General features: G+C 50.8%; 1 protein-coding gene across 2 annotated transcripts in view; it reads right to left on the bottom strand.

Annotated features, from left to right (window-relative positions):
* LOC117977740 (serine/threonine-protein phosphatase 2A regulatory subunit B'' subunit beta) overlaps positions 1-5,876 on the bottom strand; it is a 61,671-nt gene extending 55,795 nt beyond the window's left edge. Inside the window, exon 1 of one of the 2 annotated variants that reach the window (XR_008622940.2) lies at positions 5,036-5,876. Coding sequence is in view for 1 of the 2 variants with exons in the window: in XM_055107040.2 (XP_054963015.1) it covers positions 5,036-5,359 (324 nt within the window). In the remaining variant the exon portion in view is untranslated. The remainder of the gene's footprint in view (positions 1-5,035) is intronic. The other variant, XM_055107040.2, reaches the window with a different exon arrangement.
* Positions 5,877-23,027: the final 17,151 nt, after the last annotated feature.

Here is a 23,027-nt window from a genome sequence, read left to right as displayed (position 1 = left end):
AGTCCCAGCCCTAGGAGAACTCATGCAAAGTCACAATACTCCCAGCCCTAGGAGAACTCATGCAAAGTCACAATAGTCCCAGCCCTAGGAGAACTCATGCAAAGTCACAATAGTCCCAGCCCTAGGAGAACTCTTGCAAAGTCACAATAGTCCCAGCCCTAGGAGAACTCATGCAAAGTCACAATAGTCCCAGCCCTAGGAGAACTCATGCAAAGTCACAATAGTCCCAGCCCTAGGAGAACTCATGCAAAGTCACAATAGTCCCAGCCCTAGGAGAACTCTTGCAAAGTCACAATAGTCCCAGCCCTAGGAGAATTCATGCAAAGTCACAATAGTCCCAGCCCTAGGAGAATTCATGCAAAGTCACAATACTCCCAGCCCTAGGAGAATTCATGCAAAGTCACAATAGTCCCAGCTCTAGGAGAATTCATGCAAAGTCATAATACTCCCAGCCCTAGGAGAACTCATGCAAAGTCACAATAGTCCCAGCCCTAGGAGAACTCATGCAAAGTCACAATAGTCCCAGCCCTAGGAGAACTCATGCAAAGTCACAATAGTCCCAGCCCTAGGAGAACTCATGCAAAGTCACAATAGTCCCAGCCCTAGGAGAACTCATGCAAAGTCACAATAGTCCCAGCCCTAGGAGAATTCTTGCAAAGTCACACAATTCAAGCATTTACCTTAGCGTCTGGCTGTCATTCAACATGTTTAAGGACAAAATGGCAGCTCAGTAGCAATCCCACTGAGAAAGCAAGTCATGGAGGGGAACCATCATTACTAGCACACGCTTCTTGAGTCCTGGCCCTCTTCTCACATACAACCTCCTCAGTAAATGAGGGATTTGGGCAAGAGTTCTTAAGGTGCTTCAGGTTTTGCAGCTCACTGGGAAAGTGCACTGGGCCGGAGCTCAAGAGATGCATCCTGGGGCCCTGAGTCCCCTCCTGGATCGGGATCTGGAGGGCCTGAGCCAGACAGTCTCCAAGCTGCCTCCAGCTCTAGTTCACATTTTCATCGACACGTACTTTTGGAAAACATTCTAGATCCATCAGAAGACGTCGGACATCACCTCAGATTGCCACCCACCTCTCACTCAGCAAGTAGAGAGGCTGGTCCATTTTGGCTGGAAAACTGTGGTGCTACATAAATATCACTTTGTGACATGCTTATTAGTGCTGCTGATGGAAGGCCAGTGTTCAGCTGAAAATTTTCAAATGGTATAAACAAGTTCCGACGGAACATTCTGAATATTTCAGGCTTCCGTAGTATTCTTGGGACACCAGACGCACAAGCCATACGTGTTTCTATAACATCTGGAGCAATGTTTTATCACTTTAAACTGCATAGTATAAAACGACAGAAAGGATTTTTAAAAATACACGGCTGTCGGCAGGCACGGTGGCTCACACCTGTAATCCCATAACTTTGGGAGGCCGAGACAGGCGGATCACGAGGTCAGGAGATTGAGACCATCCTGGCTAACACGGTGAAACCCTGTCTCCACTAAAAATACAAAAAAATTAGCCGGGCGTGGTGGTGGGCACCTGTAGTCCCAGCTACTCGGGAGGCTGAGGCAGGAGAATGGCGTGAACCCGGGAGGCAGAGCTTGCAGTGAGCCGAGATCGCACCACTGCACTCCAGCCTGGGTGACAGAGCGAGACTCCGTCTCAAAAAAAAAAAAAAAAGACAAAAAACACTGTTGTCCACTTGTAATTACTGGAGATTTACTACCAGATAAAGCAAGAATAAAACCCTTAGGCTCATTAACTAAACTGAGCAGAAGAGATTGCCGAGAAGTGGGTAACAGAAACCAACCTAGAGAACTCGAAACAAACTCTTAACAGTGAGACCAACTCGGGACTATAACTGTGTAAATTAAAAGTAAAACCTGAAGGCCCACAACCGACTAAACAGACCCCCCATTCTTGGCCAAGAGAAACCTTTTTTTTTTTTTTTTTTGAGACAGAGTCTCACTCTATTGCCCCAGCTGGAGTACAGTGGCGAGATATTGGCTCACTGCAACCTCTGCCTCCCCGGTTCAAGCAGTTCTCGTGCCTCAGCCTCCCGAGTAGCTGGGCTTACAGGCGCCCGCCACCATGCCCGGCTAGTTTTTGTATTTTTAGTAGAAATGGGGTTTCACCATGTTGGCCAGGCTGGTCTTGAACTCATAACCTCAAGTGATCCGCCCACTTCAGCCTCCCAAAGTGCTGGGATTACAGGCATCAGCTACTGGGCCCGGCCCCAAGAGAAACCTTAAAAACTAAGTTCAGGCTGGCGTGGTGGCTCACACCTGTAATCTTATTTTTTTGGGAGGCCAAGGCAGGCGGATCACCTGAGGTCGGGAGTTCGAGACCAGCCTGGCAACATGGAGAAACCCCGTCTCTACTAAAAAATACAAAATTACCGAGGCGTGGTGGTGGGTGCCTGTAATCTCAGCTACTCAGGAGGCTGAGGCAGGAGAATCACTCGAACCTGGGAGGTGGAGGTTGCAGTGACCTGAGATGGCACCATTGCACTCCAGCCTGGGCAAGAAGAGCGAAAGTCGGTCTCAAAAAAAACAAAAAACAAAACAAAAAAAAAACAACTAAGTTCCCAGCCATGACTAGATGGGAGTTTGGACACACCTCATTATACCCCTCCTGCTTTGGCAGTTTAAACACAACCAACCAGCAAAAAGGTTAAAATCAACATCGTAAGACTGACAGAACAGACTCTGTGGCAAACAAGACCAAGGGCCACCTGAGGTGAGGGTTAAGTCACACACCGCCTACACTTAAAGAATAAACTACAGTTCCAACTGCCAAAGCATTTCTTTTTCTCCAGCAGCTAAATGTCCTTTTAGGTTATTCACTAGAGACCTCTGCAGAAACTCGTTTTTGAGTTTCAAGAAGTAAATAAAGGATGTTTTTCTTTTTCTCTATTGCTTATCTTGGCCTCAAGCTCGCGCACACAAGAAGACACTCTCTCTCTCTCTATATATATATATACATTTTTTTTTTTTTTTTTTTGAGACAGGGCCTTCCTCTGTTGCTCAGGCTGGTGAGCAGTGGTGCAATCTCAGCTCACAGTAATCTCCGACTCCCAGCTTCAAGCATTTCTCCTGCTTCAGCCTCCTGAGTAGCTGAGACTGCAGGTGCGCCACCACGCCTGGCTAACTTGTGTATTTTTAGCAGAGACGGGGTTTCGCCATGTCGCCCAGGCTGGTCTCGAACTCCTGAACTCAAGTGATCTGCCTGCCTCCAACTCCCAAATGCTGGAATCACAGGCGTGAGCCACCATGCCTGACCAATATAAACAATATTAAAACACCTGCAGCTTCCTGTCAGATCCTGATGAACAGACCCCTCTGTTCCACCAGCCGTAACTACAGCTTTGACTGGGAAAAGACTGATTCCAGGCCAGGTGTGGTGGCTCACGCCTGTCATCCCAGCACTTTGAGAGGCTGAGGCGGGTGGATCACCTGAGGTCAGGAGTTTGAGACCAGTCTAGCCAACATGGTGAAAGCCTGCCTCTACTAAAAATACAAAAATTAGCCGGGCGTGGTGGCGGGCGCCTGTAGTCCCAGCTACTCGGGAGGCTGAGGCAGGAGAATCGCTTGAACCCGGGAGGCGGAGGTTGCAGTGAGCTGAGATTGCACCATTGCATCTCAGCCTGGGTGAGAGTGAGAATCTGTCTCAAAAAAAAAAAAAAAAAAAAAAAGACTGATTGCAATCACTTTATCCTGATAACTACTCACCACGGACTGGTTCTGGCCGTTGACAGAGGCTGCAAAGTTGCTTCACCTTTTGACCTAGGGGGCCTAACCATAATGCACTTAAATGTTAAGTCTCCGCTCCAGGGTGAACTTGGGAGTAGGTAACATGCATGTTTGTTCAATACCCATGCGTCAGGACACCCTTGGTGAATATCCATAGCTCTTCCTATAACTTCTTGAATATATACACTTGGCCAACCCACTCAGCATAAATTCTCGTCTCATCTTTTCTTCCCTCTAAGTGCTTGTTTTTAGTTTTCTTTTTTTTTTTTTTTTTGAGACGGAGTCTTGCTCTGGTGCCCAGGCTGGAGTGCAGCCTCTGCCTCCTGGGTTCCAGTGATTCTCCTGCCTCAGCCTCCCGGGTAGCTGAGATTACAGGTACATTAGCCAGAGGCTGCGCTTCTCACCTGCAGTGTATAATCACCTTCTATGAAATAAATGGCGTTTCTTCTAAGAAATACAGTGGGATTTTGGGAGGCCGAAGCGGGAGGATTGCTTGGACCCAGGAATTCCAGAGCACTCTAGGTAACATAGCAAGACCTCGTCTCTGCAAAAAATAAATAAATAAATAAACAAACAAAAATTAGCCTGGCGTGATGGTGCACGCCTGTAATCCCAGCTACTGGGGAGGCTGAGGCAGGAAGTCCAGCTGTGTTTGCGCCACTGCACTCCAGCCTAGGAGATAGAGCAAGACCCTGTCTCCAAAGAATTTTAAAATAAATAAAAAACGGACCAGGCGCAGTGACTCGCGTCTGTAATCCCAGCACTTTGGGAGGATCACTTGAGGTCAGGAGTTCGAGACCAGCCTGGCCCACATGGGGGAAACCCAGTCTCTACTAAAAATACAAAATTAGCCAGGCGTGGTGGCACGTGCCTGTAAGTCCCAGCTCCTCGGGAGGCTGAGGCAGGAGAATCGCTTGAACCTGGGAGGCAGAGGTTGCAGTGAGCCAAGATCGCGCCATTGTACTCCAGCCTGGGCAACAGAGCAAAACTCTGTCTCAAAATTAAAACAAATTAAAATAATAAAATAAAATAGGAAGCCTTTCTACCTTGATAAATTGTGTGATTTTTAGGTTAACAACTGTCAATGACGGAATGTTCAGTACGTGGGACTTTCTTGTCTGTATGTGTGTGGTGGGGGAGGAGGTCGGGGCGGGGAACAGACTCAATATGAAACCGTTTTGGGGTCTGACGCTCGCCCACCAGCCTCCACCGCGCAGCCACACGTCCGCTATGCGACCAGAGCCACCTGCGCAGTTGTTAGCAGAAGGAAGAGTAACTTACTACTCTCGTCCCTGCGGATCTACGGGTGCCTCGAGCGTGGGGCGCGTTCCTGGGGCTGGAGGCGGCGCCCAGGGGCAGCGCAGGGCCCGGCCCGGGGGTTCCCGGGGGTTCGAGCCCGCTGGGCCTGGGGGCGGCGAGCGGGGCTGTGGGCCAGGCCCCGGGCTGCTCCCCGTCCCCCGCGGTCGGCTGGTCCCGCCCGGGCGCCTTGATCCGGCGCAAGCAGTCCTGCAGCATCCGCTGCGTGCTGGCCTCGCTGAGCCAGTACAGGAACAGCTCGTCCACCTTCATCTTCAGGACCGGCTGCAGCACTTTGCCGGGCGGCATGGCGGGGGCTGGGCCCGGGGCGCCTCCGGACGCCCGCGCCCCGCCCCGGGGGCTTCGGTCCGGCCCGGACCGACCTCGGTGATGCGAGCACGGCCCGCTGAGGGGGCGCGGCGCAGGGAACAGGGCCCGCGCCTCGGGAACTGCGCGGACTCGCGGGGCGCGGGGACCGAGGAGGGGGCGCGGTCCGGCCCGCGCTGCTCCCGGCAGCTTCAAAACGGGCGCGCCGGCCGCGCTCCCAAACAAGGGCGCCCGCGTTCACGTCACTGCGCCGCGTCATCGCGACGATGTCATCACGAGGCGACGCCGCCGCTAGCCACGCGCGCCCCGCGGCCCTCGGAGCTTTTGCAGGAGGCTTTGGTGGGGCCGAGCGGCTGCGGTGAGGACGAGGGAGGGGCTGTGGCGTCCGTACCGCCCGAGCTCTTTCCGCGTTTAGGATTTTTAGAGGCGCGGCTCATGGCGGCGTGGCAGTCTTAGAGCTGCGGGGATGCGAGCATGCGCAATGCGCGCCTGCCAGAGCGAGGGGAGGGTGGAACCTCCGCATGGAGCATGCGCCGTGCATACGGGTGGAGGAGCGGAATTCGGGAGGCCCGTCGGGTGAGCATGCGCAGTGGCTGCCCGCGGGGCGCAAGCCAGAGGCTGGGAGGTGTGTGAGCGGGTGGGGCTGGGGGACGGGAGTGCGCCTGCGCAGTGGGAGGCACCGGGAACGAGCGAGCATGCGGGGTGCGCGCCCGCCGAGCTCGGGAGCGAGCGTGCGTCCTGCGGGAGCGCGCGAGGAAAAGATCAAACTTTTCAATAACAGCGGGCTACCTGGGACCCAAAGGGCCCCGTTTACTTTAGCTTTGCTCATCAAACAGTAGAGACAGGTTGGAGTAGTTGGACCCCTTTAAACGTTGGTGTTCAGGGATGAGCGTGAACTGCGTTGAAAATTGCAAAAATCATCCACGTCCAGGGAGGTGAGATTAGTTAAATAACTTTACCCAATGGTTGTTTTTGTTTCTGCTTTTAACAGTATCCATAAAAACACTGCATTATCATCTGTCTGGCACACATGCACCTGTTTCCTTTACATCTTGCCCCGCTTTTTGTTCATTTTTTTTCAAAATAGGGTTTCACCTGGTGTTGCACCCTATTAGAGAGTAATTTCAAGGTCTTTTATGAGCCAGGTTCTCCTACTTCTGAGCTGCATAAATCGAGCTAGACTCAATAAGTAACTCTTGGCCGGGCGCGGTGGCTCAAGTCTGTAATCCCAGCACTTTGGGAGGCTGAAGCGGGCAGATCACGAAGTCAGGAGTTCGAGACCAGCCTGGCCAGCATAGTGAAACCCCTATCTCTACTAAAAATACAAAAATTAGCCAGGCATGGTGGCGTGTGCCTGTAGTCCCAGCTACTCGGGAGGCTGAGGCGGGAGAATTGCTTGAACCCAGGAGGTGGAGGTTGCAGTGAGCTGAGATCACACCATTGCACTCCAGCCTGGGCAACAGAGCCAGACTTTGTCTCAAAAAAAAAAAAAGTAACCCTTTTTTTAGTTTTTTTTTTTTTTTTTTTGAGTTGGAGTCTCGCTCTGTTGCCCAGGCTGGAGTGCGATGGCAAGATCTCGGCTCACTGTAACCTCCGCCTCCCGGGTTCAAGGGATCCTCCTGCCTCAGCCTCCCGAGTAGCTGGGATTACAGGCGCCCGCCACCACGCCTGGCTAATTTTTGTATTTTTGGTAGAGACAGGGTTTCACCGTATTAGCCAGGATGGTCTCGAACTCCTGACCTCAAGTGATCCACCCGCCTTGGCCTCCCAAAGTGCTGGGATTACAGGCGTGAGCTACCACGCTCCGCCTAAATAACTCTTTTTGTTCGTTTGAGACAGGGTTTTGCTCCGTCACCCAGGCTGCGATCTTAGCTCTGTGCAGCCTTGATCTCCTGGCTCAAGCAATCCTCCCACCTCAGCCTTCCAAGCAGGTGGGACAACAGGCACGCGCCACCATGCCTGGCTCATTTTTAATTTTATTGTTTATAGACACGAGGTCTTGCTGCTCTCACACTCCTGGCCTCAAGCAATCTTCCTGCCTTTGCCTCTGTCTCTGCCTCCCAAAGTGTTGGGATTACAGGCGTGAGCCACCGCACCCGGTTTAAATCACTCATCAATGATAGTTTTGTGTTGTGTACATAATGATTTGAATTTCAGTTTGTGTTTCGTGATTGGATATAAAAATCCGAGTGTACTTGGTCAGAAGAGCGCCATCACGCAGGAATTCTGTGAAGTTATTTTTCCTAATTGGGAAGCAAACGTTTGTGTGTGTGTGCGATGCTGTGATTTCTGGAGGGAAGTGAATATATTAATACAATTCTCTGTTTGAGTGTGTATCGGACACAGACGTCTTTTCAAGGAACAAACGTGCTTTTCATTCTGGGTGTTTCGATGAGCTGCGAGTCACTGTTGGAAGCATCACTGCGGTTTTGAGGGGAAAGGGTTTCCTTTGAATGGCTGCACAAGAGGCCTTTCTCTGCCAGGTTACTGGGGCACAGTGTGGTGAGGCCCAGGGCCAACAGGACAGAAATCAACTCAGGGCAGAAACAGAATGCGCCTTCAGTCTGCGCTGGGGCCCGGGGGCCCACTCCGTGCAGGCTTTGCTCTGGGAGAACAAAGAGGTGCTGTCGGGCCCCCAAGGCTGGCAGGGCCTGAGGTGTTGCAGAGTTTGCTGGGATGTGGCCAGCTGCAATTATCCAAGCTGCTCCACAGCCGGATGGACGCCCTGCCCGTTCGGGTCTGTCCGTCTTGCAGGGGTGGTGGGTGGCCACCAGAATTGTCCTGGGGAGAGAAAGGTGAGGGCAGTCCGCGAGATTGCAGTGGCTCATGCCTGTCATCCCAGCACTTTGGGAGGCCGAGACGGTGGATCACCTGAGGTCAGGAGTTCAAGACCAGCCTGGCCAACATGGTGAAACCCCGTCTCTACAAAAATTCAAAAATTAGCCAGGCACGATGGCTCACACTTGTCATCCCAGCACTTTGGGAGGCCGAGACGGTGGATCACCTGAGGTCAGGAGTTCAAGACCAGCCTGGCCAACATGGTGAAACCCCATCTCTACAAAAATACAAAAATTAGCCAGGCATGGTGGCTCACACCTGTCATCCCAGCACTTTGGGAGGCCGAGGCAGGAGGATTTGAGCCCAGGAGGTCAAGACCAGCCTGGGCAACATGGCGAGACCCCATCTCTAGAGAATATTTAAAAATTAGCTCGGCATCCTGGCATGCGCCTGTGGTCCCAGCTACTCGGGAGGCTGAGGTAGGAGGATCGTTTGAGCCTGGGAGGTTGAGGCTTCAGTGAGCCGAGATCTCACCACCGCACTCCAGCCTAGGCAGGAATGAAAGACTCTGTCCCTAAAAGCATTAAATTTTAAAAAGCAGCCAGATATCTCGGCTCACACCTGTTATCCCAGCACTTTGGGAAGCTGAGGCGGTGGATCACCTGAGGTCAGGAGTTCGAGACCAGCCTGGCCAACATGGTGAAACCCCGTCTCTACAAAAATACAAAAATTAGTCAGATGTGGTGGCTCACACCTGTCATCCCAGCACTTTGGGAAGCTGAGGCAGGCAGATCACCTGAGGTCAGGAGTTCGAGACCAGCCTGGCCAACATGGTGAAACCCCATCTTTACAAAAATACAAAAATTAGCTGGGCATGATGGCGGGTGCCTTTAATCCCAGCTACTTGGGAGACTGAGGCAGGAGAATCGCTTGAACCCAGGAGACAGACGTTGCAGTGAGCCGAGATCACAGCATTGCACTGCAGGCTGGACAGCAAAGCGAGACTCCCTCTCGAAAAAATAAATAAAAATAAAAATAAAATAAAAAGCGAGAATGGGGAGGGAAGAGTAGCGAGGAAGATTCCAGAAGACTCTGCTCCTCTGTGGGATGTAGGTCCAGGAACAAAGAGCTGGGTCAGCGCTTCCCAGGGAGGTGAGGAAGGAGGGAGCCACAACGGTTGTAGAGGGAGAGAAGCTCCTTCCTTCATCCCCCTGAGCCCGGGTCTCCTGTGTGGCCACAGCCTCTGCAGCCTCTGCCCCACCTGCAGCTGCTCAGAAATGCAAACTCACCCACTGTATGACGTGCTCTGGATCTCAGTCGGCCTTCGCCCCACAGACCTGGGTGGTTGATCGAACGCTAAAGCTCCAGACCTGGAGATGCCTCAGAGGAAGCACCTGGCAAGTACGATCTCCCTGGTCCTGCGCCGACCCAAAGCTCCCAGCTAGGTGCGTGCAGTGAGAGGTCAAAGAGGGATCAAGTTTATATCTGCCGCTTGCATTCCGCAGGATGACTTAAAACAAACAAACAAAACAAACAAACAAACAAACAAAAAACCCAGCCGAGCACAGTGACTCACATCTGTCATCCCAGCACTTTGGGAGGCTGACACGGGTGGATCACGAGGTCAAGAGATCGAAACCAGCCTGGCCAACGTGGTGAAACCCCGTCTCTACTAAAAATACAAATATTAGCCGGGCGTGGTGGCGGGCACCTGTAACCCCAGCAACTCGGGAGGCTGAGGCAGGAGAATCGCTTGAACCCGGGAGGTGGAGATTGCAGTGAACAGAGATCGTGCCCCTGCACTCCAGCCTGGCGACAGAGCGAGACTCTGTCTCAAAATGAATAAATAAATAGGAAAGTAGCGTGGGTCTGCATTCTGCAGGTTTTGGAAACACATTTCCGAGTGCATATTTCAGGTGAGGAGAGGTGGGGACTCCAGGCAGCGTGCACAGTTTAGACCCTAACTGTGGGCCGGGCGTGGTGGCTCACTCCTATAATCCCAGCACTTTGGGAGGCCGAGGTGGGCGGATCACAAGGTCAGGAGTTCGAGACCAGCCTGGCCAATATGGTGAAGCCCCATCTGTACTAAAAATCCAAAAATTAGCCAGATGTCGTGGCGTGCACCTGTCATCCCAGCTACTCGGGAACCTGAGGCAGGAGAATCGCTTGAACCCGGTGGAGGTGGAGGTTGCAGTGAGCCGAGATCGCGCTGCTGTACTCCAGCCTGGGTGACAGAGCGAGACTCCCTCCAAAAAAAAAAAAAAAAACCACCGTAACTGTGGCAGGAAGAGGCCAGGAACTCTCACAGATACCTCCTCCAAAACCGGCAAAGGAGAGGATGGAACATTTGCTGTAGAGGTTTTCCTGCCTCTTCATGACTCCTTGAGGCTGTGTCCTCATCCATCTTCCAGAAACCAAAAACCCTTCACACATCGCCCCTTTTGTCCTGAGCGGCGCCCGCTGCCACCTGCTTGGCAAAATAAAACGTAAGTGGAAAAATGCTCCCTTTTCCATTTTCATCTCTAATTGAATTCTCTCCTGACCTCTTGGTTCCCCACGGCTGTGTTTCAGGTTTTGATGATAAGGAAAAGAACTCTGTATTTGGATAATACAATTTTCAGCAACCTTCAACTCAATTTCCTCTCCCCGGAGACAGTGTATCTTATAGGATAGAATGAAATCCCTTATTCATAGGGAAAAAGTTCCAATTTAATCTGAATATTCAGCGTGCCGCCGTGGCCGGGGTGATGGATGGCGTATGGAAATATCACGGTTCAAGCAATCAGATGTCAGAATGCACTCTGCTACTGGAAGAAATAATGACGCCTATCCAATTTTCTATAAGGCGCAGAAATGCACGTTGCATCGTGAGGACCCCGGCTTTCTCCTATTACCTTACTAATCACATCTCCGTTTAAACACAGAGGAAAAAAGGAAGCGTGGTCACAAATTAAGAATTAATGGAAGTGAGACTCCGCAATGGATTCGGGGCCGAGGGCCAAAGGCGGCCGCCACGTGCCGCTATTTACATGAAGTCACAGAGATGACAGCGATGAGCGGGGTCCCCTTGTCAGAAGCTGCTGGGCCAGATGAACCTGACAAGTATCTCCTAAGAAGGATTTAGAAAAGGGGAAGATGAAATCTTTGGAGGTAATGGAGAATTAGAAGCATATATCATTACCTATAAATCCTGCGGCCCTGCACACGCTGTTGACAGCCCGGAAGATGAGACTGGCTGAAAGGAAAAAGATTCTGAGCCTGGAACAAGCGGACCCAGATTCTAGGTGGCCAGGCTGTGTGGTTGCTTTTATCATTCTAGGAGACTTTCGGGAGGAAATGTTTGCAAAGAGCACGCAGATGGGGAAATGTTTGCAAAGAGCACGCAGATGGGGAAATGTTTGCAAAGAGCACGCAGATGGCATTTTCTTTTCTCTCTCTCTCTTTATTTTTTTTTTGAGACGTAGTTTTTGCTCTTGTCGCCCAGGGTGGAGCCACCTCCCGGGTTCAAGCGATTCTCCTGCCTCAGCCTCCGAAGTAGCTGGAATTACAGGCACCTGCCACCACGCCCGGCTACCTTTTATATTTTTAGTAGAGACTGGGTTTTGCCGCGTTGGCCAGGCTGGTCTCGAACTCCCGACCTCAGGAGATCTGCCCGTCTCGGCCTCCGAAAAGTGCTGGGATTACAGATGTGAGTCACCGCGCCTGGCCAGCATTTTGTATCACCCCCTAACTGCATCTATTTTGGTGTTGTTCATGATAATAATAAATGTCACGCATATCTCTGATTGAACTTGGCCTGTTCTTGAGCTTATTAGAAACAGGTTTTCCTATGTGCCATCTCTTATTTTTCTTGGTAATGCTTGGAGCTGAGATTTCTTTTTCTCTCTCTCTCTCTTTCTCTCTTCCTTCCTCTCTCTTTCTCTCTTCCTTCCTCTCTCTTTCTCTCTTCCTTCCTCTCTCTTTTTCTCTTCCTTCCGAGACAGGGTCTCACTCCGTTACCCAGGCTGGAGTGCGGTTGTACGATCACAGCTGCTGTCTTGACCTCCTAGGCTCAAGTGATCCTCCACCCTCAGCCTCCCAAGTAGCTGAGACTGCAGGCGTGCACCGCCATGCCCGCCTAATTTTTTTATTTTTTTTCTAGAGATGGGGTCTGACTATGTTGCCCAGGCTGGTCTCAAACTCTTGGCCTCAAGCAGTCCTCCTGCCTCGACCTCCCAAAGTGCTGGGATTACAGGCGTGAGCCACCGCACGCAGCCTTGAATCCTTTTAGTAAGTACTTTCCTCTTATCCACGACCCAGAACATCACACTGTAGACAGTTGTTTAGGTTTTTGAAAGATTTATATTTTTAATTTTTTTTTTTTTTTTGAGACAGAGTCTCACTCTGTCGCCCAGGCTGGAATGCAGTGGTGCGATCTCGGCTCACTGCAAGCTCCGCCTCCCGGGTTCACGCCATTCTCCTGCCTCAGCCTCCCGAGTAGCTGGGACTACAGGCGCCCGCCACCACGCCCGGCTAATTTTTTCTACTTTTAGTAGAGACAGGGTTTCACCGTGTTAGTCAGGATGGTCTCTATCTCCTGACCTCGTGATCCACCCGCCTCAGCCTCACGAAGTGCTGGGATGACAGGCGTGAGCCACCGCGCCCGGCCAATGTTTTTTTTTTGAGCTAGGATCTCACTCTGTCACCAGGCTGGAGTGCAGTGGTGCGATCTCAGCTCACTGCAACCTCCGCCTCCCGGGTTCACGCCATTCTCCTGCCTCAGCCTCCCGAGTAGCTGGGACCACAGGTGCACGCCACCACACCTGGCTAATTTTTTTTGTAGAGACGGGGTTTTGACATGTTGTCCAGGCTGGTCTCGAACTCCTGAGCTCAAGCAATCTACTGGTCTCGGCCTCCCAAAGTGCAGAGATGACCACCATGAGTGACCGTGCCAGGCCTCTGTTTTTAATTTTGTAATTGAGATACATTCCACATAACATAAAAGGAACCGTTTTAAAGTGAACAGGGGCATTTAAAACATCCACAATGACGTACCACCACCTCTGTCTAGTTCCGGAACACTTGCGCTGGGCACGGTGGCTCACGCCTGTCATCCCAGCACTTTGGGAGGCCGAGGCGGGCGGATCACCTGAGGTCAGGAGTTCAAGACCAGCCTGGCCAACATGACGAAACCCCGTCTCTACTAAAAATACAAAAGTTAGCTGGGTTTGGTGGCTGGTGCCTGTAATCCCAGATACTCGGGAGGCTGAGGCAGGAGAATCGCTTGAGCCCAGGAGGCGGAGGTTGCAGTGAGCCGAGATCACGCCACTGCGCTCCAGGCTGGGCCACAGAGCGAGACCCAGTCTCAAAAATAAACAAACAAACCAACAACAACAAAAGGTCTGGAGCATTTTCTTCACCCCAAAAGGAAACCCTGTCCCCATTAACAGTCATTCGTCCCCCTCCCCATCCCCTGGCAACCAGCCATCCACTTTCTGCCTCCGTGGATTTGCCTGTTCTGGACCTTTCCTAGAAATGGAATCTTACTCTATGTGGCCTTTTGTGTCTGGCTTCTCTCACTGAGTGTGACATCCTCAAGGCTCATCCACGTTGCAGCCTGTGTCAGAGCCTCGTTCCTTTTCATGGCTGCGTACTATTCCACCATGTGGGTGGACCACATTGTGCTCATCCCCCCATCCACTGGTGGACACTTGAGTGATTTCTGCTTTTGGGCCGTTACGAAATCCAGCTACTGTGAAACAGTTCACTTTTATTTTATTTTATTTATTTTTTTGAGATAGAGTCTCACTGTCTCACCTGTGCTAGAGTATAGTGGCACAATCTCGGCTCACTGCAATCTCCGCCTCCCAGGTTCAAGCAACTCTCCTGCCTCAGCCTCCCGAGTAGCTGGGATTACAGTCACCCACCAGCATGCCCAGCTAATTTTTGTAGTTTTAGTAGAGACGGGGTTTCACCATGTTGGCCAGGCTGGTCTCGAACTCCTGACCTCAGGTGATCCACCTGTCTCGGTCTCCCAAAGTGCTGGGATGTTGCAGGCGTGAGCCACCGCGCCGGCCTCTAGGTGATTCTTTAACTAGAATGTTAGATATAGGAGTTTTGCTATGGGGTGGATTTTCCTCCTATCCTGAAATGAGGCAAAGAGTCTTAGCATGTCACATGTGATGCCTTCTTTTATTTCACTCAGCATAAATTTTAAGCAAATTGAGAATGGAGCCTGGGTACCCATTTCGGTAAAAGCTGTGTTTTTTTTGTTTTTGTTTTTTTGTTTTTTTTTTCTGCGTAAGACCTACATTTGACTCAGAGTGTAGTTGGTGAAATGCACATTTTTCTTAATGACAGAAGGACGTATTTCTTTCTTTCTTTTTTTTTTTTTTAAGACAGACTCTCACTCTGTCGCCCAGGCTGGAGTGCAGTGTCGCGATCTCAGCTCACTGCAAGCTCCGCCTCCCGGGTTCACGCCATTCTCCTGCCTCAGCCTCCCGAGTAGCTGGGACTACAGGCACCCGCCACCACACCCCGCTAATTGTTTTGTATTTTTAGTAGAGATGGGGTTTCACCGTGTTAGCCAGGATGGTCTCGATCTCCTGACCTCGTGATCCGCCTGCCTCTGTCTCCCACAGTGCTGGGATTACAGGCGTGAGTTACCGTGCCCGGCTGAAATGCACATTTTTCTTAATGACAGAAGGACGTATTTCTTTTTTTTTTTTTTTTTTTGAGACAGAGTCTCGCTCTGTCACCCAGGCTGGAGTGCAGTGGCGCGATCTCGGCTCACTGCAAGCTCCACCTCCCGGGTTCACGCCATTCTCCTGCCTCAGCCTCCCGAGTAGCTGGGACTACAGGAGCCCGCCACCACGCCCGGCTAATTTTTTTGTATTTTTAATAGAGACAGGGTTTCACCATGTTAGACAGGATGGTCTCAATCTCCTGACCTCGTGAGCCGCCCGCCTCGACCTCCCAAAGTGCTGGGATTACAGGCGTGAGCCACTGTGCCCGGCCAGAAGGACGTATTTCTGATAGCCAGGGGTAGTTATTTACAGCACTGTAGTACAGAAAACGGTGTTTTTCCCCTTTGTAAAAGGAGTAGTTGCTGATTGGAGAAAACTTGGGAAGTACAGAGAGTATTCAAAAATCAGGGCTGGGCTTTGGGAGGCTGAGGTAGGCAGATCACAAGGTCAGGAGTTCGAGACCAGCCTGACCAACATGGTGAAACCCCGTCTCTACTAAAAATCCAAAATTAGCTGGGTGTGGTGGTGGGCACCTGTAATCCCAGCTACTCAGGAGGCTGAGGCAGGAGAATCGCTTGAACCTAGGAGGCGGAGGTTGCAATGAGCCGAGATTGCACCACTGCACTCTAGCCTGGGCAACAGAGCGAGATGCCATCTGAAAAAAAAAAAAAAAATCCAGGCCGGATGGCTCATGCCTGTAATCCCAGTACTTTGGGAGGCTGAGGTGAGAGGATCACTGGAGCCTAGGAGTTTGAGATGAGCCTGGGCAACATAGCAAGACCCCATCTCTACCAAAAAGCAAAATTAGCTGGGCATGGTGGCGCATGCTGTAGTCCCAGCTACTCGGGAGGCTGAGGCAGGAGAATGGCGTGAACCCGGGAGGCAGAGCGTGCAGTGAGCCGAGATCGTGCCATTGCACTCCAGCCTGGGTGACAGAGCGAGACTCCGTCTCAAAAAAAAAAAAAAAAAAGTCCAGACATTGTTGTTCAACAGCACAGAGGGACGTCTTGCTGAGAAGTGGCCGGACGAGGCTGCCCCAGACACCGCAGCCCTCTCCTCCTGCCCCCCACACCCTCCAGGACTGAAGAGGCCGTCGGCTCGGCCGGCAGCATCTGCTCCCTTTGTCCTCCGCAGGAACCCGTGTGTGGAAGGAATGCCCCCGGGGAGAACAGCTGACGTCCGGGTGCCGTTTTGGCAGCACGGAACCCGAGTTATTTTCAGATGTCTTGTTCGTGCCCCAGAGGTCAGGGACCAGCAGCTTTCAGGAAGCCTCAGCCAGGCACTGCATTAACTCTGCGATGACTTTCTGGCTACAGAATCCCAACTATGCAATTCACTCTTAATTCCCAGCTTCAAGGCACTGTCACGCGTTTCCGTGACAAAAACTCTCTTTTTTTTTCTTTTCTTCTTTTGTATTTTTTTTTTTTTTGAGATGGAGTCTTGCTCTGTCACCCAGGCTGGAGGGCAGTGGTGTTATCTCTGCTCACCGCAACCTCCGCCTCCCGGGTTCAAGCGATTCTCCTGCCTCAGCCTCCCGAGTAGCTGGGACTACAGGCACCCGCCACCACGCCCAGCTAATATTTTGTATTCTTTGTAGAGAGGGGTTTCAGCATCTCTACGCTATTTCCAAATAAGGTCCCAGGCTGGGGGCGGTGGCTCACACCTATAATGTTGGCCAGGCTGGTCTCGACCTGCTAACCTCAAGCAATCCACCCGCCTCAGCCTCCCAAAATGCCAGGATGACAGGCGTGAGCCAATGCGCCCGGCCAGAAACACACTTCTCCAGGATGAGAAGCATGAGCCACCACGCCCAGCCAGAAACATGCTATTTTCTGCACCGTTTTTCCGGGTCCAGGAAGACGCGGGTCCCTGTGGTTTCAGAGCACAGTTGGTGTTTTATGGAATCATCTTCGCTGTGGCAAGCACACTATGGTAGATGCAATAGGGTGGGTGTTCGTGCTGAGGAAGAGGTCGTGCCCGTCCGTGCATGACGTGGGAAGCTCTCGAAGAGTTGCTGGCATTTGTACCTGTTTGCACGCAGCAGCGCTCTGAGTGGCAGAGACAGGATGTCTCCCAGATCCCACGTCCCCGCAGTTGTTAGTGAGACGGATGCCTCGAGATGTGCCTTGGTCTCTGGTTTGAGAACGTTTCTGTTGACTTGCCATTTTCTAACCACGGGGCGCACGGCAGAGTCAGAACTGGGTTACAGAACTTGGGCTATTGACTCCAGATGCCTTTCTGACCCACTTTATTTTGTTTTGTTATTTTATTTTATTTATTTATTTATTTACTTATTTTTTGAGACGGAGTCTCGCTCTGTCGCCCAGGCTGGAGGGCAGTGGCGTGATCTCGGCTCACTGCAACCTCCGCCTCCCGGGTTCACGCCATTCTCCTGCCTCAGCCTCCCGAGTAGCTGGGACTACAGGCGCCCGCCACCACGCCCGACTAATTTTTTGTATTTTTAGTAGAGACGGGGTTTCACCGTGTTGGCCAGGCTGGTCTCAAACTCCTGACCTCAAGTGATCGGCCCACCTTGGCCTCCCAAAGTGCTGGGATTACAGGCATCAGCCATCATGTCCGGCCTTCAAGTACACTTTCTATTGAATGCATACTGCTTTCTCTCCAGCATAAAGTTAAAAAATCCTAAATTGCACCATTGGAAGCTGGGGACTGTCTGTATGCAATATTATGTATAGTTTGATTTCTTTTTTTGCATTTTTTTTTAAATTTTTTTGAGACAGAGTTACACTATTGTTGCCCAGGCTGGAGTGCAGTGGCGCGATCTCAGCTCACTGCAACCTCCACCTCCCGGGTTCAAGCGATTCTCCTGCCTCAGTCTCCCAAGTAGCTGGGATGACAGGCGTGAGCCACCACGCCTGGCCAATTTTGTATTTTAGTGGAGATGGGGTTTCTCCATGTTGGCCAGGCTGGGCTCGAACTCCTGACCTCGTGATCCCCTCGCCTCGGCCACCCAAAGTGCTGGGATGACAGGCGTGAGCCACCGCGCCCGGCTAATTTTGTATTTTTAGTGGAGACGGGGTTTCTCCGTGTTGGCCAGGCTGGTCTCGAACTCCTGACCTCGTGATCCGCTCGCCTCGGCCACCCAAGGTGCTGGGATGACAGGCGTGAGCCACCGCGCCCGGCTAATTTTGTATTTTTAGTAGAGACGGGGTTTCTCCGTGTTGGCCAGGCTGGTCTCGAACTCCTGACCTCGTGATCCGCTCGCCTCGGCCACCCAAAGTGCTGGGATGACAGGCGTGAGCCACCGCACCCGGCCACAGTTACACACGGACACAGACCCAAGGGGCCACCTGAACTGCCTCTCAGCCCTGGATTGAAAGACCATAGGACCAGGTGCGGCAGCTCATGCCCACCATCCCAGCACTGTGGGAGGCCGAGGCAGGAGGATTGCTTGAGGCCTGGAGTTCGAGACCAACCTGGGCCACCTAGCACGACCCTGCCCCTACCAAAAAATGTAAACAATAAAAATAAATGAAAAGCAACAATAAAAGAAGGTAGACCACGTGTCGCGGGACCTTCCTCTCCTGGGGCGCCTTGTGGGTGTGGGCAGGAGAGGCTATTCCCGGCCTTTCACATTCTAAAAACATCCCGTGGAAAGTGTACAGACGGCATCTGTGGGGCTCACCTCTGTGCCCGTTACTCGATCGCGGGCCTGCTGAGTGGCGCTATTTTTGGAGGGCAGCTGGGGGAGGGAGGAATTGGTACGATTTTGCTATTATAGGAAGGAAGACTAAGGGATTCCTAGGCTTGCTTACATTTTTTTTTTTTTTTTTTTTTTTTTTTTTTGAGACAGAGTCTTGCTCTGTCGCCCAGGCTGGAGAGCAGTGGCCCCATCTCATCTCACTGCAAGCTCCGCCTCCCGGGTTCACACCATTCTCCAGCCTCAGCCTCCTGGAGAGTAGCTGGGGCTACAGGCACCCGCCACCACGCCCGGCTAATTTTTTGTATGTTTAGTAGAGACAGGGGGTCTCACCATGTTAGCCCGGATGGTCTCAAGATCTCCTTGAACTTGTGATCCGCCCACCTCGGCCTCCCAAAGTGCTGGGATTAGAGGCCTGAGCCACCGCGCCCGGCCGCTTACATGATTGTTTTAGGCTATGATTGAGGTGGCTGTCTGCAATAGCAACTTGCTTTCTCATGGCACAAAATTAGATTTTTTTTTTTTCTTTTTGAGACAGACTCTTTCTCTGTCACTCAGACTGGAGTGCAATGGCATGATCACAGCTCACTGCAGCCTCAAACTCCTGGGCTCCAGCAATCCTCCCACCTCAGCCTCCTGAGCACCAGGGACCACAGGCGTGCACCACCATACCCAGCTAATTTTTAAATTTCTTTAGAAATGAGATCTCGCTATGTTGCCCAGGCTGGTCTCAAACTCCTGGGCTTAAGCCATCCTCCTGCTTCAGCCTCCCAAAGTGCTGGGATTACAGGCGTGAGCCACTGCACCTGGCCCATGTATGCATTTTAATATATATTAAAGAGACGGAGTTTCACTCTTATCACCCAGGCTGGAGGGCAGTGGTGCGATCTTGGCTCACTGCAACCTCCGCCTCCCAGGTTCAAGCCATTCTCCTGCCTCAGTCTCCCAAGTAGCTGGGATTACAGGTGCTCACCACCATGTCTTCTATCCTTAAAGAACGGGGAAATTTGGGTGCAGATGTGTGTGTGTGTGTGTGTATATGTGTGTGTATATGTGTGTGTATATGTGTGTGTGTATATATATGTGTGTCTGTATATATATGTGTGTATATGTGTGTATATATATAAAATACAATATAAATTTTTAAAAAAATATAATTTATAAAATTATGTTTTATAAAAAATTTTAAAATATAGAAACAAAATTATAGTTTGTAAAAACATTTTTACACATATGACAATATGTAAAATTGTATTTTATAAAAAGTTTTAAAACATGAAAATATATAAAATTATATTTTATAAAAACATAAGCCCTTCACCCTTCTTCTGTATTAAATTAGCATCCTGCAAAGCTGACCTCCGGGAGTCTCAGAGAGGCTGGCTTGTTTAATGGAACCGTGTATTCTTTTTTGTTTGTTTGTGTTTTGAGGCGGAGTCCCGCTCTGTCGCCCAGGCTGGAGTGCAGTGGTGCAATCTCGGCTCACTGCAACCTCCGCCTCCCGGGTTCACGCCATCCTCCTGCCTCAGCCTCCCGAGTGGCTGGGACTACAGGTGCACGCCAGCCACCATGCCTGGCTAATTTTTTGTATTTTTAGTAGAGACAGGGTTTCAACGTGTTACCCAGGATGGTCTCGATCTCCTGACCTCAGGTGATGCACCCACCTCGGTGTCCCAAAGTGCTGGGATTATAGGCATAAGCCACCGCACCCGGCCACCTCTGCACTTCTTTGTGTCCTTTCTTTCAACGAAAGAACACAATGCTGGAATTGTACGAAAGGACACGATGTTGGAGTTATTAAATAAGTCCTCTTTGAGATAAACGGGAATGGTTCGTGTCTTGACAGTGAGCATTTGCAGTAGAAATCACGCACACTCAGCAGAGGGCTGCACAAGGCCAGCCGTGCTCCACCTGCCCCACTCAAAAATCGGCCTCCGCACCTGCTGCGGCCATTTCATTACATCTCAAAACAACGTCAACTTATTTAATAAATAGAAGAATTTTTAAATCAAGTCCTGAGGCAGGATGTATAAACTTTAGTATTGATTATGCGTCCCTAAAAGCGCTCTCAGTAAAGGGACTTTGCTTCCTTTTCCTCAGGTTCCTATGAACTCGTTTAATCCGTCTAACTGCTATTTTATGTTGTTTTCCCCGTTTTTATTACTTTATATGACAGTATATCTTTGTAGCCACAAACTGAATAGCATAATTGTGGTTTTTTTTTTTTTCCCTGAGACGACAATGTGCTTTTTGTTCGAGGAGATAATAATTCTTGACAAAATCTGTTTTAATGTCGTACCGAAAAAAAAAAAAAAACCCACAAAACCCTTAACGGACATTTGTAGTCCCCATTTGATCTAAAACACTGTGATATTGTTTGTGTAATCTGCTTTTAAAGTCACCAAAAGTGCTTTGTTGTAAATACTCTGTGATAACATTTGCTTTGTTAATGTATTTTAAATGAAATATAGTTATAATTTCCCTCATGACATTTTCATTTAAATTTAAATGTCATGAGGGAAATCATAATTTAATTTAAAAAATGATTTAAATTTATTTAATAAATTTAATAAATAATATATAATAAATATAATAAATAAATAAAATTTTGTAATTTAAATTTATTTATTACTTATATATTCATTTAGATATTATTTATTTAAATTTATTATTATTTATTTTATTTCATTTTATTTATTTTATTTTATTTTATTTTAGAGACAGGGTCTCCTTCTGTTGCCCAGCTTGGAGCGCACCTGTGTGATCTTGGCTCACTGCAACCTCCGCCTCCCGATTCAAGCGATTCTCCTGCCTCAGCGTCCTGAGTAGCTGGGATGACAGGCACCTGCCACCATGCCCGGGCTAATTTTTGTATTTTTAGTAGAGATGGGGTTTCACCATGTTGGCCAGTCTGGTCTCAAACTCCTGACCTCAAGTGATCCACCCGCCTTCGCCTCCCATAGTGCTGGGATGACAGGCGTGAGCCACCGCAGCAGGCTGGGGTGCAGCTAACTTGAAAGCAGGACACTCAGTGGGAGCCTTGAGGCTTTTTTTTTTTTTTTTTTTTGAGATGGAGTCTCGCTCTGTCACCCAGGCTGGAGTGCAGTGGCGTGATCTCGGGTCACTGCAACCTCCGCCTCCTGGGTTCAAACGATTCTCCTGCCTCAGCCTCCTGAGTAGCCGGGATTACAGGTGCCCACCACCATGCCTGGGTAATTTTGTATTTTTAGTAGAAACGGGGTTTCTCCATGTTGGCCAGGCTGGTCTTGAACTCCTGACCTCGGGTGATCCACCCGCCTCGGCCTCCCAAAGTGCTGGGATGACAGGCGTGAGCCACCGCACCCGGCTGCCTTCGGACATCTCGGCGGGAGGAACGTGTGGGTCCTATCCAAGCATCAGCTCTGTCTCCCACCTGCTCACCTCCGTGGGCACGCCTGGTTCTCGGCACCCGTGGCAGCCGGGCTGTTGAGCCTCGGCTAGGGTTTGCAGAGGTTTTCTGGGAAGAGCTACTCCAATTCAGGCAAGACTGGCAGATCTGGAGAATTCCACGGCCCCGGGGACCCAGGGTAGCTGTCGTGACTGTGGGGTGCAAGGACCTGGTGGCCAGGTGGATCCCAGGCATTGCGATGGGCTCCACGGTGAGCTGTGGAAAAGAGCCTGGGTCCTGGATTTTATGTCTGGGAATCTGCTTGCCCACAACCACACTTGCCCAACTGCTTTACTCATAGTGGTAAAAGCAGCTACTTTTAGGCCGAGCACCGTGGCTCACGCCTGTAATCCCAGCACTTTGGGAGGCTGAGGCGGGCGGATCACCTGAGGTCAGGAGTTCGAGACCAGCCTGGCCAACATGGAGAAACCCCGTCTCTACTAAAAATACAAAAATGAGCTGGGCATGGTGGCAGGTGCCTGTAATCCCAGCACTTTGGGAGGCTGAGGCGGGCGGATCACCTGAGGTCAGGAGTTCGAGACCAGCCTGGCCAACATGGAGAAACCCCGTCTCTACTAAAAATACAAAAATGAGCTGGGCATGGTGGCAGGTGCCTGTAATCCCAGCACTTTGGGAGGCTGAGGCGGGCAGATCACCTGAGGTCAGGAGTTCGAGACCAGCCTGGCCAACATGGCGAAACCCTGTCTCTACTAAAAATACAAAAATCCCCTGGGCATGGTGGCGGGTGCCTGTAATCCCAGCTACTCAGGAGGCTGAGGCAGGAGAATCGCTTGAACCCGAGAGGCCGAGGTGGCAATGAGCTGAGATCGCGTCATTTCACTCCAGCCTGGGGGACAAAGACTGAAACTCCGACTCAAAAAAAAAAAAAAAAAAAAGAATGTTGCTGATGTCTGCCCCAAAGCAGCTTGCTTTAGTTATGGTGTTAAAAGCGGCTACTTTTAGGTCAGGCATGTTGGCTCACGCCTGTCATCCCAGCGCTTTGAGAGGCCGAGGTGGGCGGATCACCTGAGGTGAGGAGTTTGAGACCAGCCTGGCCAA

This window comes from Pan paniscus, chromosome Y (assembly GCF_029289425.2).
Source record: "Pan paniscus chromosome Y, NHGRI_mPanPan1-v2.0_pri, whole genome shotgun sequence".
NCBI classification, from domain to species: Eukaryota; Metazoa; Chordata; class Mammalia; order Primates; family Hominidae; genus Pan; species Pan paniscus.
The sequence above is the reverse complement of the archived record's forward strand: the minus strand, read 5'-3'. Positions and strand labels throughout refer to the sequence as shown.